The 22331-nt window shown below is 59.3% G+C and overlaps 1 protein-coding gene across 3 annotated transcripts in view; it reads left to right on the forward strand.

The window, feature by feature from the left end:
* The window catches only part of ARHGEF10L (Rho guanine nucleotide exchange factor 10 like), a 143234-nt gene that overhangs the window by 111118 nt on the left and 9785 nt on the right, over positions 1–22331 (forward strand). For all 3 annotated transcript variants that reach the window (XM_075551217.1, XM_075551234.1, XM_075551226.1), the window contains 2 exons: positions 1107–1261; positions 6719–6867. In XM_075551217.1, the coding sequence (XP_075407332.1) occupies positions 1107–1261; positions 6719–6867 (304 nt within the window). The remainder of the gene's footprint in view (positions 1–1106; positions 1262–6718; positions 6868–22331) is intronic.

The raw sequence follows: 22331 nt of genomic DNA on the forward strand, positions 1-22331 counted from the left end.
TCCCCACCATGAAACACCTGGAGCTGGCGAGTCAGCAGAAAGACTAGCGAGGGGGCCTGCCAGTGCTGGAGCCTGCCCGGATCAATAGCTGTCCGCGTGGATGAATATTCATCCCCGGCTAATTTGGGCGGCGAAGATGATGATTGATGAAGACCTTGGACCTGGACACTCTGCAGAGCATGTGGGCTCTCGAGTTACACTTCCCTGCAAGTTACACCTCTCCCCCCACCCCCACCCCCACCGGAGAGGGAGCACAGCCGGGGGCAGAAGCACAGGATGCTTCCACAGGGAAGGGGCAGCTGCCCCGTTGTCCACACCAGGGGCCTGAGGCCAGAGCAAAAAGCTCACCTGACGCCCTGCCCCGCCCGTGCAGCTGGGACCGGGAGGAGCCTGGTGAAGGCTTTGGAAAGGTTGCCCTAACATTCGGGACACGATTCCCCACACTAGCAGTTTCTCAGGTGTGACTCAGGCTTCCAGTACATTCCCAGTGCTGGGCCACCACCAGCACCCTGGATTCTAGAAGATTCTATCATCCAACAAAGAAAGCCGGTGCCCATCAGCGGTCCCTCCCCAGGCTACACCCCAGCCCCCTTCTGCCTCCTGAGGTTTGCCTGCTCCTGTTGACGTTGCCTGTCAGACCCCAGGGCCATCCTGGCTCCCTTTGCCCAGCCTCTGTCATAGCCATGGGACCTGCTGTGTGGCAATGCCCCGGTGCCTGCAGCCCCCCTTCTGCACATGGACAGCTGGGCACTTCCACTTCTGGGCTACTGGGTGCTGGTCCAGGGTGCCGGCCGATGCCAGACTCCAGCCCCGGGAGGTGGGCACTGCTGCCCCCAGCCTGTCAGCAGTCTGCTAGAAGGGGTGCACCCTCATGGAAACTCCAGAGAACAGCTCTCTCCCATACTGTCCCCGAGCGCCTCTGACACCCGCCGGACCCCTGCCAGAGCCCACCACAGATGGCCGAGCTCCCCGCAGGCAACGATGGCAGGTCATCCTGTAAGGAGGCCTGGCTGAGTTGGGGGTGCTCCCCCTGCCACCAGAAAGGCGTATGGGGAGCGAGCAGGTGCTCAGAGTGAGCCATGGTCTCCTTGGGCCTCTCTCCACAGCATCCTGGTGTACGGCAGTGTGGACACAGGGACCCAGTGCCTGGCGACCTGCCGGAGCCCAGGCCTGCAACCCGTGCTCTGTCTGCGGCACAGCCCCTTCCACCTGTTTGCTGGCCTGCAGGACGGGACCCTCGCCGCCTACCCTCGGAGCAGCGGTGAGGACGGGGCTGGGTGCGGGGAGAGGGACTAGAGGAGGCCACCAAGCCCCCTTGAGTCCCACGCATTACCTCTATAGCGAATTACTGCCACTCAGGCCATTCCCAGGAGACCAGGGTCAGAGATCCCGGCCAGGCTGGTGCCCTGATGCATGGCTTCCTTCAGTGCCTCCATCGCCCCCTTGGCAGACTGGGAATGATGGTAGCATCCTCCACCATGAGCTCTGGCAGGCCAAGCTCCAGCGACAGCCCTGCCCAGGCCTGGAAGGCAGTGAGCCTCGGCGGAGGCAGCATTTTGACAAGCTATGGTGTCAGAGCCCTGGTAACATAGTGGCTGGGCCGCTCACCGTAAGGTCAGCACTTTGAACCCACCAGCCACGCTTAGAGAGAAAGTTGCACTTTCTACTCCTTCAGTCAGTCAGTCTCGGAAACCCACAGGGCCAGTTCTACTCTGTCCTACAGGGTCACTTGAGAGTCTGCAGTGAGTTGGAGATGGTGTCTGAGGGTCAGGCTGCGGCCCCTCCCAGGGCAGGGTGGAGGGCTCACTGTGTGTGCCTTGCCGACTTCAGTTCTCACCACACCCCTGGGCTGCCTGCACTTCATAGGCCTGGAGGCTGGGCCACAGCTGCATGAAGTACCTGGGTCCTCTGTCCCCTTGGCAGAGCGGCCTCTCAGGTGGCAGGGCTGAGCCCATCCAGAGGAGAGGCAGCCCCAGCCCACTGCTGCCAGGCAGGGCCTTGGCGTAAGGGCTGCCATGTCTCCCCAGGTGCCTCCCCTCTCCCCTCCGCCGCGGCTCTAATTGCTGTGTCATCACTGCCTATTGCCGGGTTATAAACGGATATTTCCACTGAGCTATTTTTTTTGCCACTTGGCACTGTGTTGGTATTTTTAATTAGCTTTTGATAAGGCATTTATAGTTTTTAATTAAAGGGGGAAGAGGGAGGGAAATAAAACCCCCTCGCACCGGCAGACCGAGTGTGCGTGTGACTGAATGCCAGCTCAGGTCTGTGGGGGTTGAACTGGGCCTGCAGGGGCCTCCTTCCTGCTGAACCCCGCTCCTCTACCAGGGCCCCAGGCCCCCGCTTTGGACCGCTGCTGGCCTCTTCCCTCTTGGTTCTGGTCCTGTCCATTTAGGCCTCTGAGTTAGGAGGAGGGAAGGGGCTTGGGCCTGCCTCTTGGCTTGCAGCCTGTGGGGTTGGACAGGGAGGAGAGGGCTCTGCTAGCTTGAACCTGAGGTGTTACTGGACACCTTTGGAGCTGGCGCCCCCATTTTCGGATGGGAAGGGGCTGCCCCAAGTTCCATGGGTGAGCCGAGGCTTGTGGCCAGCCATGTGCCCTGCCTCCAGGGCTGGAGTCCTCTGAGAACCTGGGGCAGTGCTGAGTGCCCCTCCTGAGAACCTACTGTGTGCCGTGGGGGGCAGCGGTGAACAAGGCAGGCGGGCCCTTCTAACGGGAGCAGACAGCCTCATCTTTCTCCAGGTGGTTTTGAACTGCCAGTCTTGCAGTAAGCAGTCACTGCTCGATCACCCAGCAGCAGCACTGGAGCTCCGTAGAGTCGGCACAGGGAGATGGGACTTGTCATGTGAAGTGGAACAGTGGGTCCCCAGGAGAGCTTGCCCTGTCTGGGCCTGGAGCCAGGTGTCCCCAAAGGTCTTGGAGGGGTCAGGAAAGTGGAGTCGTGGGGGAATGGTGCTCTCAGCAGAGGGAACAGTGCCCAAGAAAGCCGGTGGGGGGGGGGGCGGCAGGAGAGGAGGTGCTATGCTGGACAGGAGTGGAGAGAGCAGGGTAGGAGCAGGTGGGCTGGACACTGGGGCATTGGGAGAGCTCCACGTGTGGGGGGTCCATCCCATCAACTTGCACTGGATCACTCACGGAGACTTTGGGGACCCCATCAGGCACCCTTCCTACAGTCCCCGCAGAGCGTTGCTCAGAGCTGCTCTTGGGGTAAACAGCCTGGTACCCAGCGGATCCTGACGCGGCTCTGATGCCCCTGGGGGAGGGACTGGTGGTGGTAGCTGCTGTGGAGTAGGTTCGACCCCCAGGGACAGCCTGTGCAGGGCAGAGCTGCTCCATAGGACTTCAGGCTGCAGCCAGGCCCATCTGCCAAGGTTGCCCTCACCAACCTCACTGCCAGCGAGTTGAGTGGCAGCAAGTCACAGGGACCCCATGGGCCAGGGTAGAGCTAACCCCCTCCCCACCGCCGTGGGCTTCCGAGATGGTGACTCTTGACGGGAGCAGGTGGGCTCAAGCCAACGGCCTGCTGGCTAGTAGGAGTGCTCCCTCAACTCGGAACGCCTCGCAGGGCATCTCCCACGGGTGATCTGGAAACATTGACTCTGCCAGCGCACCTCCCTGTCTGGGTTTGGCCGAGGCTGAGACCTGAAGAAACGGGTCTCCCTGGCTTGTACATTATCCTGGTTGCCTTAGTCCTGGAGGGCCCTTGGGACAGCAGCTGAGGGGACCTGTGCAGTCAGGCCCCATATGCTCCCGCTCCTGCAGACAGATGGGGAGACGGAAGCCCAGGGCAGCACCCGGCATGGCAGTCCTTGCTCCCAGGAGCCTCCATTGACTTCTTTCATTCGTCCATTCATTGGGCAAATGGTTCCAGCAACCCTGACGTGCCCTAGAAAGGGGCCAGGCAGCCACTGTCCTGGCGCCAGCGGGCTACGGAGTCACTTGTCTAAACAGCTGCCTGAGATCCTGACACCCCTTCGAAGGCACAGGGTCACGCCGGGCTTCAGGTGGGATGTGGGAGGGACGAGATGGATGATGGAGGCCCAGCCGTGAGAGCTTAGGTCCGTTACTTCAGTTTCAGACCCTCATCGTCCTCACCTGTCAAAGGAGGTGAAGCCGGTGCACAGGTGCCGGAGAGAGAGGTATCCGGACACAGCTCAGAGTGGCGACTTACCAGGCGGGGGTCAGTCTCTGGGCCTCCTCTCAGGCAGGGTGACTTCGCCCAGGACCTGGCTCCAGAGGGAACCAGTTGAGCCCCTCACCTGGGCGCTGGGCTCTCTCGCAGTGGGCGGTGTGGGGCAAGGTGAGCTGTAAGAAGATGCTGCCGCCAGCAGGAGGGGCCGATGCCAGCCCCGCCCCAACCCACAGTGACCGTCTGGAAATCCTTAACGTCATAGCACGTGGGGATTGGGAAGAGCTTAGGGGACCAAGTTCTGTCCCCTCCTGGTGAAGTGGGGAAGCTGAGGCCCAGCAAGTGGAAGCCGGAGATTCCTCTTTTTCTAGGGGCCCAGTGGACCCCCTCATCAGTAGCCTCTGATTCTTACTCTGTTGGGCGGCTCTCTGTCGGTATCCGTTGGATCAGCGTCCTGTCCCCTGCTGTAGTCAGCACTCCGGAGAGGATTTTGTGAGACTCTCTGCAAATAGAGGAGGAGGGGTTGCTGCCCTTAGGGGTTGCCCAGAGTCTGGAAGCTATCAGGACTGTGCCCACAGGTTCAGGGGCATGGACTAAGCCCTTAGCCCTTTTCTGATCCTGGAAGGAGCAGCAGCCCCAGGAGCGCCAGCTTCCGGCCACCAAGCACTACTTGTCGCTGGCCACCGGGGGGCGCGCAAAGCCTTGGTTTCCTTGGCTGTGGTGTCTCCATGGGGTCAGCGTCCCTCCCAGAGGCCAGGACACCCTGGCCACTTGCCCTTCTCTACCGTCCCTCACCCTGGGCCCAGAGCCCTTTGGAGACCTAGAAGCTGATTGGGTAGCGGGGCTGGGGAAGAGGCCGGTCCCAAAGTCGGCGGAGCTGAGTGTGAGTCCAAGCCTGGCCTGTTTGCACTAGTTGTCAGCTCCCTGGGTCTGTTACATTAGTCAAGTGGAGTTAGCACCTGCTTCCACAGCCTGGTGCAGTGAATGATACCAAACAATGTGAGCTAATGAGCCCCTGCGACTTCGCAGCCTTGTGATCTGGGACTCCTTGTTGAAGGTCTCTGTGTCTCCCTTTGCCTGCTGATAATGCCACGGACCTGCATGGGCCTGGGGATAGTTTGGCGCCCACCGTGTAGAATGCTCTGTCCCAGTAGCTCCCACCTCTGGCCACCGGGTGTCAGCACTGGGCTCAGAGCCCCTCCATACGTTTCCTTCATTCCTGCGAGGCACATGTATGTCTGCTTTATAGAGGAGACACGGAGGCCCAGAGAGGGGCAGTCCCAAGTCCAAGTGTATGTGGCCCAGAAGCCACGGTTGGGGTTCGGGCCCAGCCTGCTCCCTCCTTGCCCGTGCTCATGGGTTGGAATGAGCAGGCTGGTGTTTCTGGACTCGGAGGGCGGATATGGGCGCTGTTTCTATCTCCTGACTCTTAGCTGCTCTGGGAGCCTGAATCTCCAGGGGCAGAAGCGCAAGAGGGGACGCTGTTGTACAGGCCAAGGAGGCTGGGGAGACCCGGAGTTCAGGGACCATGCCTGGGGTAGGGACAGGGTGGGATAGGTCTGCCCAGCCTCCAGAGAGCAGCTTCCGTATCATCAGTAGCTCCCCCCGCCCGAGCAACTGGCTCTGTGTTGCCCTCCCTCCCAGACAAGACACAGTGGGGAGCTTGGGTAGGGGCAGTTGCCCCTCCCTCTTTGGGGAGTGCTTCAGGCCAGCCCAAGCCCCCTCCCCAGACCCCCACTCCGTCAGACGCCCTGGCAAGGCGAGGTGGGGCACTTGGTGTGAGATCTACTGAGTCCACTGGTCAGCTCAGGGCTGGGGCGTAAGTGGGTGGAGAACGTTCTGGTGGGCACATCTCCCAGAGTCCTGCCCACCCTGACCCAGGAGTGCCCCCGTGAAGTCAGTGCAGGTACCTGAAACACTCCCGGGGGAATTCCGCTATCTTTCCACTTCGTTTTCCACGGCCTCTGTGAAGCCCCTCCCTCGTGGGTGAGAAGACATAAAGGAAAGCAACAAAGCTTGTTAGCCCCCTGCCCCCATTTTACAGATGGGGGAGCTGAACTCTGAAGGAGGAGGGAGGTCCTTAGTGAGTTGGTAGCAGAACCCCGGCCAAACCCCAACTCTCTGAGTCTGAGCCCAAGGCCTTTTGGCCGGCCCTAATGTGGGTGTTGCCTCTCCCGAGAAGCCCCGTCACTCCAGTTTCCCCTTGCGTGGCAGCAGTCCCACGTGCCCCATGGGCATACCTGGCATTTGCACTCTGGCACAACGTATGGGCACTGCAGAGTAAGTGCCTGGCTTCTCTGACTAGTGGGGGTTTCCATGAGGGTGGGGCGGCATCTGATTCATTTGTGTCTTCCCAGCATGCAGTGGGCCTGACAAGGAGTAGGCGTGTGGAATGAATGAATAAAAGTGGGGGCAAGCGAGATGAGGAGGAGAGGGCTGGGGCAGAAGGAAGTCCTGGGGTGCAGGGTCAGTGGGCATAAATGGTGAGAGTCGAGGCGGACTGGAATGCCGCCATCCAGCTGGAAGGAGGGAGGGTCCACAGGAAGGGTGAGAGCCCCTCCCAGTCCTGACTGCTCCCCACTCTCCCCTAGGAGGCATTCCGTGGGACCTGGAGAGCCCTCCTGTGTGCCTGACCGTGGGGCCGGGGCCCGTGCGCACTCTGCTGAGCCTGGAGGATGCAGTGTGGGCCAGCTGTGGGCCCCGGGTCACCGTCCTGGAAGCCACCACCCTGCAGACTCAGGTATTGGTCCTCCCTGTGGACTCCTGGCCCATGGGCCACTTGCCCGCCGAGCCTTCTCTTGCCCCTGGCACCTTCTGAGTACCCCGTGGTGTCTCTGAGTGATCTGACCCGAGTCAGTCAGAAGCACTGCCCACAGGCTCGCCTCATTGACTGCCCCAGGCCCCAGCAGGCAGCCCAGGGCTGCTGGACCCAGGGTAATCTCAGCCAAAGGGTCTTGCCGGCACGGATCTGGGATCCAGGGTCTAGTTTGTGTGTGTGTTGTCACCTGTACAGCCTGGGGTCCCTGTTCTCTGACATGTACCCAGGACCAGGACCTGTGGAGGGGATGGCCAAAATGAGAACAACCACATGGGGTCCCTAAACCCGTGAAGATGAAGCCACCTGGGTTCTACCCACAACTCCCACCCTGGAGGAGGGCCTGGGTCACCCCCAGGGCCATCGGCACTGGCCACAAGTGGGCGTGGCTCCTTGCTGGCGTTGGTGTGACCTTTGCTGTCACATCCTTTGTGTGCATTAGCTACCACCAGGCCCGAGGGAAAGACCCTGGTGGTGTAGTGGTTACATTGTGGACTGCTACCCAAGAGATCAGCAGTTCAATCCTACCAGCCCCTCCTGGAGAGAAAGACGAGGCTGTCTGCTCCTATAAAGATTACTGCAGCCTCAGAAACCTGAAGGGGCAGTTCCACCCGGTCCTCCAGACTGGTCATGAGTCAGAATTGACTTGATGTCAGTGGGTTTGGGTTGAAGGCCCAGAGAAGGTATCCTAGGACAGAGGCTTTGCTTTCCATTACTGGCCTGAGACCCAGGGGTTCCACAGAAGCAAGGCCTGGCAATCTGTCCTAAAGGAAACCCAATGGAGCAGCTGCACGCTGGCACACATGCACATGCCAAGTTGTGCGATTCTGGACAAGTCACCTAACCTCTCTGGGCCTCATACCTGTGCAATGCGCTGACAGCAGTGCTAGGTGGCACTGCTAGGAGGACGGACGGACGGACAGATGGAGAGGTCTCTGCATAAGGACTGCCCCGCAGAGTAGGCGGTCGACAGCCTGGCCATTAGTGCAGCCTGGTGTCTGATGACCATCCGTGCTGCTGTTTGCGTCCCACCGGACAACCAAGCAGCCTTCAAGCCAGGAGTCTCTGGCAAGAGTCTCTGGGTGGTCCTGTGTCACCCTGCCTCAAGGGAAGAAGAACTTCCTCTTGCTGACAGCCTTTCTTGGAGTGTGAGAGGCAGAGGGACAAAAGGAAAGATGGGTGGGGGCACCCGCCCCTGCCCGCCTACCCCATGGCACCCTGCTTTGGCCCCTCACAGCTGCAGCACTGCCCTGCCTGGCCATCCAGCTCGGCCACCAGGCACCAGTGCAATGCAACGCTGTAAGCTTAGTTCTGGCCCAGCTGCGCCAAAAATGGGGATCAATATGGCCTGTCACTGCGGAGGGTGGCAGGAGGCCGTGGCTGGAAGCAGGCTTTCTGTGCGCAGCCCGCCAGTGTGGCATGGGCGGCGACTGGCCTTGTACGCACACAGTAACAAGGTGGTCACTGTGTGTGTGTGTGTGTGTGTGTGTGTGTGTGTGGTATTCTATCACCATGCATATTTAATGCCGGCCTAGATGCTGGCCGGCAGTGCCGGACTCTGCTAATGACTGCAGAGCTGATCCGTCCTCTTGGCCGGCCAAATGGGTGCCCAATGCCTGGGCTCGATCACATCAGGGCCTCTCAGGGAAGGGGCCTATGACTACAGGCCGGATGCCTTGTTCTAACGGAAGGGCAGGTATGGTTGGCAGCTGGGGTAGGTCTCTACCCCCCAAGGTGGTACTTGAGTGAGAAGCCTGAGAGACTATTGGCTGAGTGTGTGGCTACCGTGGGCCTGGCCCAATGGCAAAGCCTGGCTGGTCTGATTCTGCCAGCTCCAGGTGGGATAGTGGGTGACACGTGGTACTAAACCACAGGGTCACACTGTGTGGCCACGACTGAGTAACTGCCTGGTTTCTTGGACCAAGGGGGGTTTCCATGAGGTGAGGGAGCCACCTGATCTCCCAGGTGTTGGTTGCTGCAGGTCTGAGATGACTATAGCCCAGTTCCGGTCCCTGAGCTCAGAGTTGGTGTGGCAGATAGACCTACGTCTGCCAGATCCACCCCCCTGTGATGTGCCATGGCAGGGTGGGGTTGCGAGGGGGCCTGCCCAGTGGGGACTGATGGGAGGTGGACAGGAAACAGGAGCAGGACTGACCCAGGAGGGGTTTCTGGGGAACAAGATTCCTGAGCAGAAGCTGGGCAGGTGAGTCACAGAGAGAAAGAAAGCACCGGGTCTGAGCTAGAGAACACAGTATGTACCAGACACAGCACATGCTATAGGGTGGTGGTGGTGGTGGTGGAGGGGGCTGGGTGGGTTGGGGGTGGGAGTCACTGAGTAGGGCTCACAGCTTCTTAGGTACATCTCTGACCTGGGCTCACCCTCAGCTATCTCTGGGGGCCCCCTGGGTCTTGGCTTCCCCTGCTCAGCTGTCCCCGGCTCTGCTGCCCTAACCCAAGCAGAGACTCTAATCTTCCCCCGCAGAGCCGTGCCCACTGCCGCACCAGTGCCCAAGGTCAGTTTCTGGGTTTTGTGTTGCCCCCCAACTGCTTGTTCAGCTCCTTGATCCCAGCGGAGGCAGCAGCGAGGCCCGTTAAATAATAATGTCGCTCACCAGGGCCTGTGTCAACACTGCATCCTCCTGTTCATTATCTCGATCGCCACCTTCAAAGTCTAATCCAGTCGTCTGGAGTTCATTTTAACCGATCGCTGGAGGGGGGAGCCGGCTGCAGGATGATTGTTGCATCTTAATTTAAGAAAAACTTACTGGGGACGGGCTGACAGGAGGCCTGGGCGGTGCCTGCCGGCTGCGCTTTGCCGAGTCCTGGTGCTGGGGCGCCCAGGCAGGCTCTCCGCCTGATGTAGCACACGGGCCAGCGCCCCAGTCACCCCAGCTGTCGGAGGGCGGCTATAGGGACAGGGAGAGGTGGTGGGCGGAGACCAGGCCTAGCTGTGAAGGTGCGTGAGGCTCTTGGGGCCTCACCGCAGATGGGTGAGTAGACCAGAAGCCAGGCCTTGGGCTTGCAGTCTGTGGCCACTGCCCTTCAGCCAGGCTGGCTCTGTCCGTCTCCATTCTGCAGGGAACACCGTTCCCAACAAGCCTGGCGGGAGTTTGTGGCATGCACGTGTGAGAGCCCCTGTCCCTTCAGCAGTGGTTCTCAACCTGTGGGTCACGACCCCTTTGGGGATCGAAGGACCCTTTCACAGGGCTCGCCCGCTTAATCACAGTAGCAAAATGACAGTGATGAAGTAGCAACAAAAATAATGTTATGGTTGGGGGGGGGTCGCCCCCACAGGAGGAACTGCATGAAAGGGTCGTGACACGAGGAAGGTTAGGCACGCAGAGCGGGCTGCAGTGGGCGGGGCTGTAGTGGGAGCTGAGGGAGGGCTAGGGAAGGCTTGGGGCAGCTGGGACCAGGTGAGGAATTTCCAAGGGGAGATTGGCAGCCACACAGCTGTGCGAGGGATAGATGGATGTGGATGGGGCAGCTGGGCCACATGGGGGAACCAGGTCCCTGTCCTGCCCCTGCCACACTGAGGTGTTTCCATAGCAACCCCATCATCCCCAGAGTGAGTGGGGCAGATGCTGGGCCTCCCTGGGGAAGCTGCAGGGCTACAGTATGGGGCTCCCAGCCCTGCCTGGGGGTGCTGAGCACCAGCCTGGCTCCTCCTAGGGGCAACTGCTGTGAGACTGGGCAGCACCCTAATTATAGGGTCCTCGGGGATCTGTATGAGCACTCCCTTTCCCACAGAGGCACCCCCCAGCACGTGGACGGTTTGGCACTGTGGTCAGATGACCACACGAACCAGGACCCCATCATCAGGTGGGTTTGGGGGCCAAGGGGGTGTTCAGTAAGGGGGCTATGGGGGACAGGGTAGCCTAGGAAAGGGCTGTTGGGGCGCTTTCTGCTGTGTGGAGATGTGGGCGGGCGAACAACTGACCACGGGCTTGATTTTGTGCGCCCCGGAGGCAGCCGATGCCAGGTGCTTACCCAGGCCCACCGTTAATAATTCCGCCCTCCACTCCCGCTCCCCGCCCCGCCGCACTCCCACGCTGGCCTCTGACACCGCGCTAATGCTTTTTGTCAACGTGCTTGGCGGCGGAAGGGAAACATCTCTGGGCTCCTGGACTCCGGGTTTCCTTGCGCCGCCTTCCCCACCCTTAATTTCCACGTTTAGTGCCCAAACTTAGTTTGCATGTATTAGCTGTTGTAAATCTATCATAACAGTGTGACACGCCATGAATAATGCATCGCTGGGCTGTATTAGTTTTCTGTCTCCTATCTTATTTATGACACGAAACGGGTGGGAATTTGCAAAAGCGGATTCCGGACCCAGGGCTTCTTGGGTAATGCTATGCAAATCAGCACGAGGGTGGGGCAGAAAAGATGCACCAGGCTCTTCAGTCTGAAGAGGAGCTGCTCCGGGGCAGGCCCCCCCACCTCCTGCGCGGGCGTTGGAGGTGTGGAATTCGGGGTTTGGGGATCACGGCTGCAGCTCCATGGACACGGCCTTGCTCAGCAATTTGGTTTTCATGATTTTTCACGTGTGTCACTGTTTTCATTTTGTGTGTGTGTGTGTGTGTGTGTGTGTGTGGTGTTTTATTAAACGTTGGCAGGTGAAACAGGAGAAATTGATTTTTCTAAAGATTGTGCAGATTTCCCAGAAGGCTCTGAAAGGAACACGTTCAAAAGGGACTGGAGCGGTTTCCAGCAGCAGGAAGGATTGAGGGCAGATGTTGAGAGGAACTTCCTTTGGGGAAGCTGGTGCAGGACAGGAGATGGGCTGGTCGGGCGTCCTGTGCAGTGTCCTCCCCTGGGGATCGCCAAAGAGAAGCCCCTTAGAAGTGGCTTCCAGGTTGCGGGAGCTTTTGAGGAGGTTTCTCCAGGTTCTGAGTGATGGCTGAAGGCTGGGAATCACCCCTAGCCCCCCCTTCACTTCTCATCGCAAGTGGAAGAGCTCAGACCTGCCCCGTGTCCAATGTTCAGTCTCTCCTTGATAAAAGGACATCGTAGTTTTAACAAAATAACCCTGGAAGCTGCTGGCACAGAGCAGGGCAGGAACTCGGGGTGAGGAGCAGACCAGAGCTCCCTGTTGGTCACACCCTGCCAGGCCCTGGGGACCCCCACGGGGTGGGGGCAGAGATGCTCTGACTCAGGCGTGACAGAGCAGGGAGTCAGTGGAAGCATGGAGCAGGGGCAGTCAGAGCCCCAGTGGCTTGGCTGGCAGTGACCTGGCTTCTCTTCACGTGTTCCCCCCACACCTCTCCTTCCTGACCTCTCCTCACGCCCCTGAGCCCTACAGCAGGAGAGAGGGCAGGCAGACATCAGAAGGGCAGCTGTGGATCCTTCTGGAACCTGTTGAGGAGCAAATAGAGCTCTGGGGAGAGATTCATTGAGAGCCAGGAGGCAAGGTCCTGGGATGGATGACTATGGGGGGTCCCGGGTCCCTCCCAGGGGGACGTTCTGGAGGAGGGAATGTGCTTGGGTACCAGAGGGCTCAGACCAACACCTAGTGCCCCTTGGGTGGTGGGTGGGCATCTGTACTGATGGTCAGATAGGATTGTGGCTGTGGGGAGGGGTCTGCAGGACAAAAACTACTGTCCCCGCAGGCTTTGTCTGGGAGCCCGAGGGCTCTGGAGTGGGGAAGGCGAGCTATAGACCCTGGTGCACTACCTCAGTGTCCCCACCTGTCACTACTAACTGAAAGCATGGTGGTCCCACTCACCAGCCAGCCGTTCCTTGGGAGAAGGAGGTGACAGTTTGCTCTCCTAAGGGATTACAGCCTTGGAAGCCCCATGGGGCAGTTCTATGTGGGGGCTTCAAAAACTCCCTGGGGAAAATTAATGAAAAGATAGCGGAATTTTCCCACAGACTTTTCGAAAGCCCATGGGCACTCTGTCTCCAAGGCCTGCAGTGCGTTGGAATCAATTCAGCAGCAGCAGCTGTGGGTTTCTGACCACAGAGCTGGTCAGCTTGATGTCTTGGGTGTGTGGTCAGGGTGAAGGGGTTGGTGCATTGCCTGTGGTGTCGGGGTTTATGCAGGATGGTTGTGATCCCTAGCAGGGGTGGGGCTAGCATGGTGGTGCTTCCGCCAACAAAGTCCCAGCACTCTGTGGCTGCAGTCCACTGTGGATGCTGAGCTGACCTCCAGATGTTTGTCCCTCTCCTCCTTTCCCTGCCCTGAACCAGAAAGGCTGGGTGGAAAGTTCAGAGCAGTTGCAGTAGATGCCCCTCCTGGCAGAGAGCAGGTGCCCTGGACAAGGGCCTTGCCCAATGGGGACAGCGCCTGCCAGCCCCACATGTGTGCTCACACCCTTCCACCAGGTCCAGGGTCCCATGAGAGAGGCCAGAGGGTGACTGGATGGTGGGTGGGGCTTTGTGGAGCAGGCATGCCCGGGTGAGTAGTTTGGGAGAGTAGGCCAGAGGACGGGCTGTATGTGTGTGCACATACACGCAGGTATGCATATGTGCATGGGAGAGAGGGAGGGAGATTGCCCGGGGCAGCATTAATGCCCTGTAGTACCTGGCACTGGGCTTCAGTCCTTTTGACAGTGCCCACTGGGACGGGGTTCTGCAGGAAGCCTGCCTCCCCAGGCCCTCGCCCTTCCAGAACAGCCTCAAACTCCCTGCCTGCTGTCAAGGACTGGGTCCCCTCGGGCCTTCACCCAGCAGCCCTGCTATGGGCTTGTGGGTGGAGACTGGGGAGTGACCTGGACTACTGGCATCCCCCCTGAGCTTGTCCTAAGCCCGCTCCCCCGTGAGCTCCCCCTGTGCTCTGTGGTTGTGGTGGCAGTCACTTTCTGATGCAGCTGGTGCTAAGCAGCTGTGTGAGGGTGTGGGGCTGGGCTGGGGTAACTGGGGAGTCGTCACTCCCCCTCACTCCCCTGCAGGTGTTACCCTGCTTTGTCCCCCATAGCAGTGCAGCAAGGCTAGCAGCCACGGGGTGATTTTGAACATTTCCGGAGATTCATGGATGCAGAAGTCCAGTCTTTCCAGGACCAAGTTATCACACCCGACCCTACTTCACAAGTGCCCAGGCTGCTGTGGCCCAGAGTCAACACCTGCTGAGTCTGGAGTTGGGCTCTCTTCCCGTGGAGCTCCCTGCCTCTCCTCCCCGACCCCCAGGTGGTCCGGGTTCCTGCAGGCCCTGTCTCACCACTGCCAGGCGGCTGAGCCTTCGCTCTCGTGATTCCTTTGCCTGGCACCCCCTTCCCAGTCCTGCTGCTGGGCAGAACCTGGCTGAGTGGTCAGACTTCCTTCCCACCCTTTGCCCTGGGTTCCAGGCTCCACCACTCTTATAGCATGGGGTCAGAGCAGGGGTCTCAGGGGTCCCCACCCCCACGGTGTCCGCGGGGCCTGGCAGGCAGCAGGGCTCCACGAGGGTTTGACGAATGAACATGTGGTCCACAGGCTTCACCTCTCTCGCAGTAAGGCAAGGCCATTTCAGCAGCAGCAAGGGCTGGCACCTGCTCCTGTCTGGCCTGCACTTCCCCTGGTACATGCTTTCCCTGTCTGTCAGCTCCTGGGGGCTGGGAGTGTCCCAAGCGCTTGCTCTTAGTGACCAGAAACCCACAGGTATGGGGAGATCAGCACCTGCTCTCTCTGGCCGGGGCAGCAGGAGGCACCAGGCGGCCCCCTCTACTAGGTCAGCCCTGATTCCTGCTTGTGGCCCCAGGTGGCCGGGGAACACGGTGGGCCCTCCCTCAGTAGGTGTTGATGTGGGAGAGGAAATGCTAGGCTCTCATTAAGAAAACAAAAGGAAATTAGACGGGTTAATGAGGAGAATAGGGAGCCCTGGCGGTTCAGTGGTTACTCGTTGGCTTGCGATCTGCACGGTCGGCAGTTTGAAACCACCAGCGCTCCCCCAGAGGAAACCTGGCCTTTCTACGTCCGTAAACAGATCCAGTCTCAGAAACCCGCGGGGGTCTTGAGCCCACGTGGACTTGATGGCTGTGAGTGAGAATGAGGGGATAGCAGCGCTCACGCTTGGAGGGTCTCTTCTCGTCTCCCCAGAGTGCCCAGAAATACCGACAGGCTTTGATTTCGTCCCACTGGTAAAGGCAAAAGGAGCCCTCGTGGCACAGTGATTACACTTTGGGCTGTTAGCTTCAAGGACAGCAGTTCGAAACCATCAGCCTCTCCATGGGAGCGCGATGAGGCTTTCTACACCCGCTGAGTTAGTCTCAGAAGCCCACAGGGTCAGTTCTCCCCCATCCTGGTTTTTTATAGAGGCGGAAAGTCACCGGTATGGTCATGGCATGCCTCCCACCCCACATCCCCAGCTGTGCCTCTGTGCGTGGTTGGCCTGGTGGGGGCCGGCTGTGTCTGTGCCCCCTGCTCACTGCTTACAGCTGAGGAGCTAAGGACGGGGAGCTAACTATTCAGGGCGGATACAGATGCTTTTAACATGTTGGCAGATGCCGCTGGCCATCTTTCTCACAGAGGTCACCGGAGACGTCAGTGTTTGGACAAAACGAACTCTAAGTGGATGGCGGGCCATGTGTTGTAGAGATGGCAGGGATATCCCTCTACCCGTCTCCCTGTCCCTCTCAGCTCACACAATGGCCCTGAGCTGGGGGGCCCAGCCCCTGTGGATGTTTCTCCTTAGGCGGGACTGACCAAAGCTCCACTTTGCAGGTGAATAAACTGAGGCCCAGAGACACAAGAAGATGTGCTGGGGAGAAGTCGATGTCCATTTTCTCAGCATTGGGGTTGCAGGAGCAGGTCTCCCGAGACACGGGGCTGCCCCTGGTGCCCACCAGGCCAGACCTAGAAGGCAGGAGTGTCACAGTAGCAGAGACAGATGTGGGTTGTGGAGTTGCATGAGGGTGACCAGCCACCCCAGTGTGCCCAGGACTGAGGGGTTTCCCTGGGGGGCAGGGCTTCAGTGCCCAAACCAGGCTCTTATCAGTGCCATCAAGGCGGTTCCAACTCAGTGCCACCCTGTGTAGGGTTGCTGAAGCTGTACATCTTTATTGGAGCAGACAACCTCATCTTTCACTCACGGAGTGGTTGCTGGGTTTGAACTGCTGACTTTGCAGTTAGCAGCCCAATGCCTACAGCCCACAGCACCACCAGGGCTCCTCAAAACCAAGACAGTCCTAAGCAAATGAAGCAAGTTGGTCGCCTGAGATTGGAATTGCGGCTCCTCCCACTTTGTGAGCAGGGAGACCTAACCTCTCATTCATTCTGTGCCGTGGAGCGCGGTAACAGAGCCAGGGAAGGGAGATGCTGTGGTCGTTGCTCTGAAGAGCCTGCCTCTCCACTGGCCCGTGCAGTGGCTTAGAGCTTGAGCCCTGTCCCAGCCCTTCCCTGTGCTGGCCAACGGAGCCCTGCCACTCACCAAAGCTGGTCCTGCCTATCAGATGAGGCTGGCTGGGTGTCCAGGGACCCCCTTGGGGGTGCAGATGCTTAGTGTTGAGCTACTCACGGGAAGGTTGGCGCCTGTAAACCACCACAGGTGCCTTGGAAGAAAGGCCTGGCACCCTGCTTCTCAGATCAGCCACTGAACAGTATGCTGCACAGCACCCCCTGACACACACTGGGTCCCCAGGGAGCAGAACTGACTGGTCTGGTTCAGCCAGTGCTTTTGTCATGTGGAGGGGTGGGGAACTCTACACCCTCACACAGTTTGGTGCTGTGGGGTGGGAGGCTACATTCAGAGACTTGAACCTGGAGTCTGCAGGCGAGGCTCTGCTCCTGCCTAGCTGGCTTGCCCTGGGTGCCCAGCTCCACACCGCCAAGCCCAGCGCATAGTAGGTGCCAAGGACTCCGAGCTCTGCCACCTTCCTGCCTCTCCTCTCTCCTGGAGGGCCCGCCGCCCAGACCCTCCCTCAGCGCCATCTCAGTGCTAATGACTTTGAGCGCTGAGCTGTTCGCCCTGGGAATTTATGGAAACCGCGCAGAGAAGCGTCACCTAGAGGCTTATAAATATTGTAGGACTGGAGGCTGGGCTGTGTCAGCACTATTTGGGGCAGGATCACTCACCTGGAACCTTCTGGGCAGGAGCTGGCAGCAGGGCTGCGAGAGGCTGTGGGGAGAGGCTGGGACCCCTGGGTGTCACGCCAGCTGCTCTGGACTACTCCCAGAGGTGGCCAGCACGTCCTGAGCACTCCGTGTGTGGGCACTGCCCGCTGAAGCCTCATACCCCAGAAAGCGGGGACTCCACCCCCGCTTCAAGGCCGAGTCCCTGGCAGAGTCACCCAGAGGGGAGATGGTGGAGTGGGGCCAGGCCTAACCCTTGGCTCCGACTACCAGCATCTTAAAAAACAAACAAACAAACAAACAAACAAAATACTTTACCACCCTTGAAAATGTCATTTTGAAAAAAAGTAAAGTCACGGGTAAGCTGGTAGACCGTCATGTTGGACGTCAACGTGAGGGCCTTCCGCTGTCATGCGCCAGCCTAGCCCAGGCCTGCGTCTAGTGCGGTGCCTTCCAACTGCGGGTCTCGCTCTCCTTCACGGTGTCAGACTGCGTCCCTCGGCTACCTGTCTGGAGGTAGATCCCCAGAACTTCCATGTGTGTCCTGGGCTGGAAGCTGTCGAAACCTGTTCATCATGGGGACCCCGTTGTCCCCCAAGGTGTAGCTTTCAGCTTCACAGCAACAAGAGAGCCACCACGGCGGAACGAACGCACTGACAGGCGGGTGACGGGATTGCAAATTACGGCTGTCTGATCCTGTCATCCTGTCCACATTTATTAGTTGTCATTCTGTGGGAAGAAGCCCCACCCCCTCCGTTCTCCCCACTTTTTCACTATCACTCCACGCTCGCAGTTCTGGGTGATCTCAAGACGTGCCTGCGGGGGCAGGCGGGAAGGCTCTGTGCAGACCCCAGGCTCCTCAGGACTCCTCCTAGCTGCACGCCCCCCCCCAGCAGACTCCCTGACACCTCCCCCCCCCCCCAGCCATTTCTCCTGGTGGCCTCCGTGAGCAGGGAATGCCTTCTGGTGAGGGAGATCCGGGCGTGCCCACTGCCACCAGGTACCACTGCTTCCAGTGCTGTGAGAGCACGAAGCCAAGGAGCACACCTGAAGGGCCTGCCGATGCTGGCTGCCCCCGCCCTTCCCCACAACACTTGCCCCTTCGCTCCCGTGGAAACCTGGCTCTCCGTGTCAGGAACACTCGCCAGTCACAACAAAGCCTTCCAGAGTCACCGGCCCTCCTAGGTAGCGTTCAGGGCTTAGCCACAGGCCACTCAGCCCTTCCACACAGACCACCACGGCTGTGCAGCCCAAGTGTCGGGCTCCCTGGGTGGGTGCTTCCTCTGTGGGTGGGACTGTGTCTTAGTAACACTAGGTCGGTGGGCTGGGTTTGACCTTTACTTTGGGCCCAGCCCAGGACCGAGGGAGGGGGCATGACCTTGGAGGTGGGCAAGGGGATAAGGGGCATGGAGACCTCTTTTGAAGCAAGGCAGTCCCACCTCTGGGCGCTCATGACCAGCCTGGGGTTGGCATGGTTCCAGGTGAGGTCTGGGAGGCAGACCTGGCAGAGGAGTGTGAGCCAGCGGGACAGGAGCTTTGATGAGTTGGCAGTCTCCTCTTTAGGCTAGTGGGTACAGCCTCAGCGCGCCGGCTCCTTTGAGCGTCTCTGTGCTCAGGTCTGGAGCCCAGCGGTCCCTCCAGCCCGAGGAGCTCAGGCAGACTCTGGGCAGGTGCTGCTGCCCTTCACTCCAGCCCTTTCCCCACCACCCCACCCACCGGGCGTCCCCCAAGGCTGGCACTCGCTGCCTACGGTAAGCCCCTCTGGGCCCGGAGACGGGCTTGCCAGGCCCCTGGAGAAATGAGCCTGGGTTTCTGTTGCCGACTTCTCTCTTAATTGGATTCTGGCAGCAGCGGGGCTGAGCAGGACGGCAGGTTCAGGTACAGTGCGCTCCCTCCTCAGGCTTCTCTGTTTCCACCTGGTTTGGTTTTTCAGCGGCGGGAGTTAGGAGGCTCACTGTGTGCGGGAGCCCGCGCGTGCCTCCCTGCCACTGCGTGCTTGCGCGCTCACTCGCGTGTTGGACCCCTGACTTTCTGTCTCTGGGCTCTGCGTTGTTTTTGTTGTTGGCTGCCTGTGGGCCAGCCCCCGACTTTCGGTGACGCCCCCCGCCCCCATCATGTGCTAGCCTTGTGATTGGTTGTGGATCGACCAGGCTGGTGTGGTCTTCGGTTTTCTGTTGATTGACTTCTAGGAGTAGTTTGCCAGGCCTTTCCCCCTCGTCTCTTAGTCTGGAAGCTCTGTGGGAAACCGGCTCAGAGTCCTAGCAGCACGTCCTCCTCCACTGACAGACACGCAGTGCAGTTGGCCGGGCCTCCCATGTGGACCCACGGCAGGCTTCAGTGTCCATTTCTGCCTCGGGGTTGCTGCCTCCCTGGTGGGCACCGTCCCAGCCAGAGACCAGGGCAGCCCTGAGATGCCCACTGCCCAAATCCTGAAGGCTCTCTGCCTCAGCCCCCTGGGAACTGATCCCCGTGGGGGTGGGGTGGGGTGGGGGTGCGGAGGAAAGAAAACAGAGCTCCTGTCAGAGGAGACCCTCTCCCTGCCGGGGGGCCTGGTTTGAAGAGGATTGACGTCTTGCCATGGAGAATTTGTCTGAGGGGGAGCGGTCGCTTCTGCTGTTGGGGGTCCTTCCCCTACAAGGAGTGGACCGCTTGGTGGAACCCAGCCTTCCCCGAGTGGCCTGTCCTCAGGGCTGGGAAACTGGAAAGCGGTGGCTCCACCCCCACCCCTCCTCTGCTGAGGTGGGGGGAGGCCCACACCTCTTCCCTCAGCCTAGCCCCCTCCTTGGACCACACCCTCCACACGGCCACACCCTTCAGTGGCCCCGTTTGGTCACACAGCTGGGTCATCCGCCACTGGATCAGGGAACTTGCTGTTCTCTGGGACCTCCAATCATGCAGGGAACGGGGGAGGAGTGCAGTGGAGGTGGAGATGCCCCAGTCTCCGCCTGCCTTAGCTCCGTGGAAATGCTCGCAGGTTGAGGCAAGATTGAGGGGACCCAGGCCGGGGCTGCAGAATCACCTTTCAAGTGTCTGGGGGCCCGAAATGGAATCTTGTTACTAGGGCATCTCCCTGTGAGCCCACCCTAGGCCCTCTGGGCCTTACCAGGAACTGAGCCACCTGCTACGTGGCCTCCATCAGCTCAACCCCGCCAGCACGAGAAGAAAATGGAACTCTTCTTCATCTGCTCCGACCCTGCATCGGCTCTAGTGGGTGCAGCTCGTGCCTGCTCCAGGGTCTTCTCACTTGCTGTGCCCCTCCTGGGAATGCACCCAGTCCGCACCCCAGGTCTGGTGCCTTCTGTCACTCACCTCTTAGCCCTTTCCTCTCTGTGTGCAACGGCAGCCCCGATTTCCCTGGGTGGCTGTCCCTGCGGGAGTAAGTGGAGCAGGTCCCTGGTGAACCCCTTCTGCGTTGTGCCCTAGGGCTTCTGTGGCAAGAGCTGCACCTCCCTACCTTGCTCCCCACATTCCTGGCCACCCACTCAGGAGCAGGGAAACGGGCCTAGGCCTGCGGTGTGTGGGGCACATGAGATTTCACCGCTGCTCTGATTCCAAACACCCACTCTAGCCAACCCCTTCTTGTGGTCTCAGGCACACACCACTCAGACATACAGCTCATATGAAGCACAATCCTGGGAAGGAAGAGACTTGCCAGGCCTGCCCTGCGACAGTCCTCAGGACAAAGGCCCCTGCCCAGCCCTGCTCCTCCTCCTGCTCTTCATCTGGGCATGACTGCTCAGCTTTTGTTTTTGCTTGCTGGTTTGTTTTCAGTACTTACACCCCCATTTCCCTGTGTCCGTCTACAATCCTGCAAACATGGTCACTATTTTATGTTAATCTCAATTACAGTGACAATGTGCACACAATCTTCACCAATATAGCCATCTCCACGCGTTTAATTCACGATACCGATCCCATTCTTCTTGTCACAACCTTTGACACCACCCCTTACTTAATGACTGTTGATCAACTCGGTGACTCAGAGGGAAACCCACTGCCCCTCGCCCCCTCCTTCCTACTCTTGGTGACACCAATGCCCTTTGGCTTCTCCGTTTGCTACTGGGTATAAGTGAGTGCTTGGGTTGCCTGTCCTTTCGCGCCAGACTTGTTTCACGCAGCATGATGCTCAAGGGGGCATGCCTGTGATGGTGTGTCTCAGGACTGCCGTTCTCCCCGTGACTGTGGGACAGGCCCTCGTGAGACAACCTGGTGCCTGTTGGGAGGGGTGTGGTATGTACTGTGGCACAATGCTAGACAGTTTGGCATGGCTGTGGGCAGGCCATCAGTGGGTACCAGGGTGACCCGACAGTCCTTGGGGCTGGGCATGGAGGTGTGTGGGTCGCCTGTGTTTGTGTTGTGATGGCTGACTGTCATTGGTGGGATCCATGTGCCCAGGATGGAATCCTTGTCCAGGTTTTACTGTGTGCTATACTGAGCAGAGGGGTGACTGGAGGTCTAAGGCTCCAGCCCCATCCTTGGAGGCCAGAGTCTAGTACAGAAGGCTAAAGTGCAGCAGGAAGCATAATGAGGTAGATGCCGCTGGGCGAGACTGTCGAGGCTTGCAGGCAAGTCCAAGTTGAAGAGGGACATTTCCTTGAGCCGGAATCTGCAGAGACTGGGGACAGTGGTGGCAAAGGGTATGGGCAGAGGTCACCAAGAGGGCAGGGCAGGGCCACAGGGTCTGAAGCATCAACCCAGGCCCACGCTTTGGATGGCATGGAGCGGAGGCAGGAGTTGGGACAGAACTGGGCCTGGGATGCTGGGTTCAAGAACGTGGGCTCTCTCCTGGCCACGTACACCCTCTCGTCTTAAGAAACAAGAGTCTATTTGCTTGATATTTTTTATCTTGCTGCTGTTTTCTGTAAGGTCAGAGTGATATGTTGTTGTTGGTGATTTCCATAGGGTTTTCTGGGCTGTCATCTGTATGGGAGCAGGTTGCCAGGCCTTTCTTCCGGGTGCCACTGTGTAGGTTCAAACCACCGACCTTCAGGTCGGCAGCCTAACACTTAACCATTGCACCACCACGTCTTCTTCAATTGCAAGGGGGCTTGAGAAAGTTTGTGGGGACATGGAACGAAACGGTAATAGAATCTTCCTAGCCACGAGCGTTTTGAAGCTACACAGATCGGGGTAGTCCCAGAGGCCCTCATCCCTCCGACTCCTCTCTGGAAGAAGGTGCTTCCCACCAACCTCATTTGTAATCTGCCTGGCACTGCTCACGGCTCAGTTTGTCGGGACGTTGTCGGCCGCCTCCCCTCCAGAGAGAGACAAGGCTTTGGCTGACACTGCCCAAAGGGATTTGGGCCCTATCTTTCCCCATACAGGTGTCGCCCTGCCCCTCCCTGTTCACTGATGTCACTTCGTTGTTATTAGCTGCCGTGGAGGGGACCCCTGCCTTCCTAGTG

The sequence above is a fragment of the Tenrec ecaudatus genome, chromosome 1 (assembly GCF_050624435.1).
Source record: "Tenrec ecaudatus isolate mTenEca1 chromosome 1, mTenEca1.hap1, whole genome shotgun sequence".
NCBI lineage: Eukaryota > Metazoa > Chordata > Mammalia > Afrosoricida > Tenrecidae > Tenrec > Tenrec ecaudatus.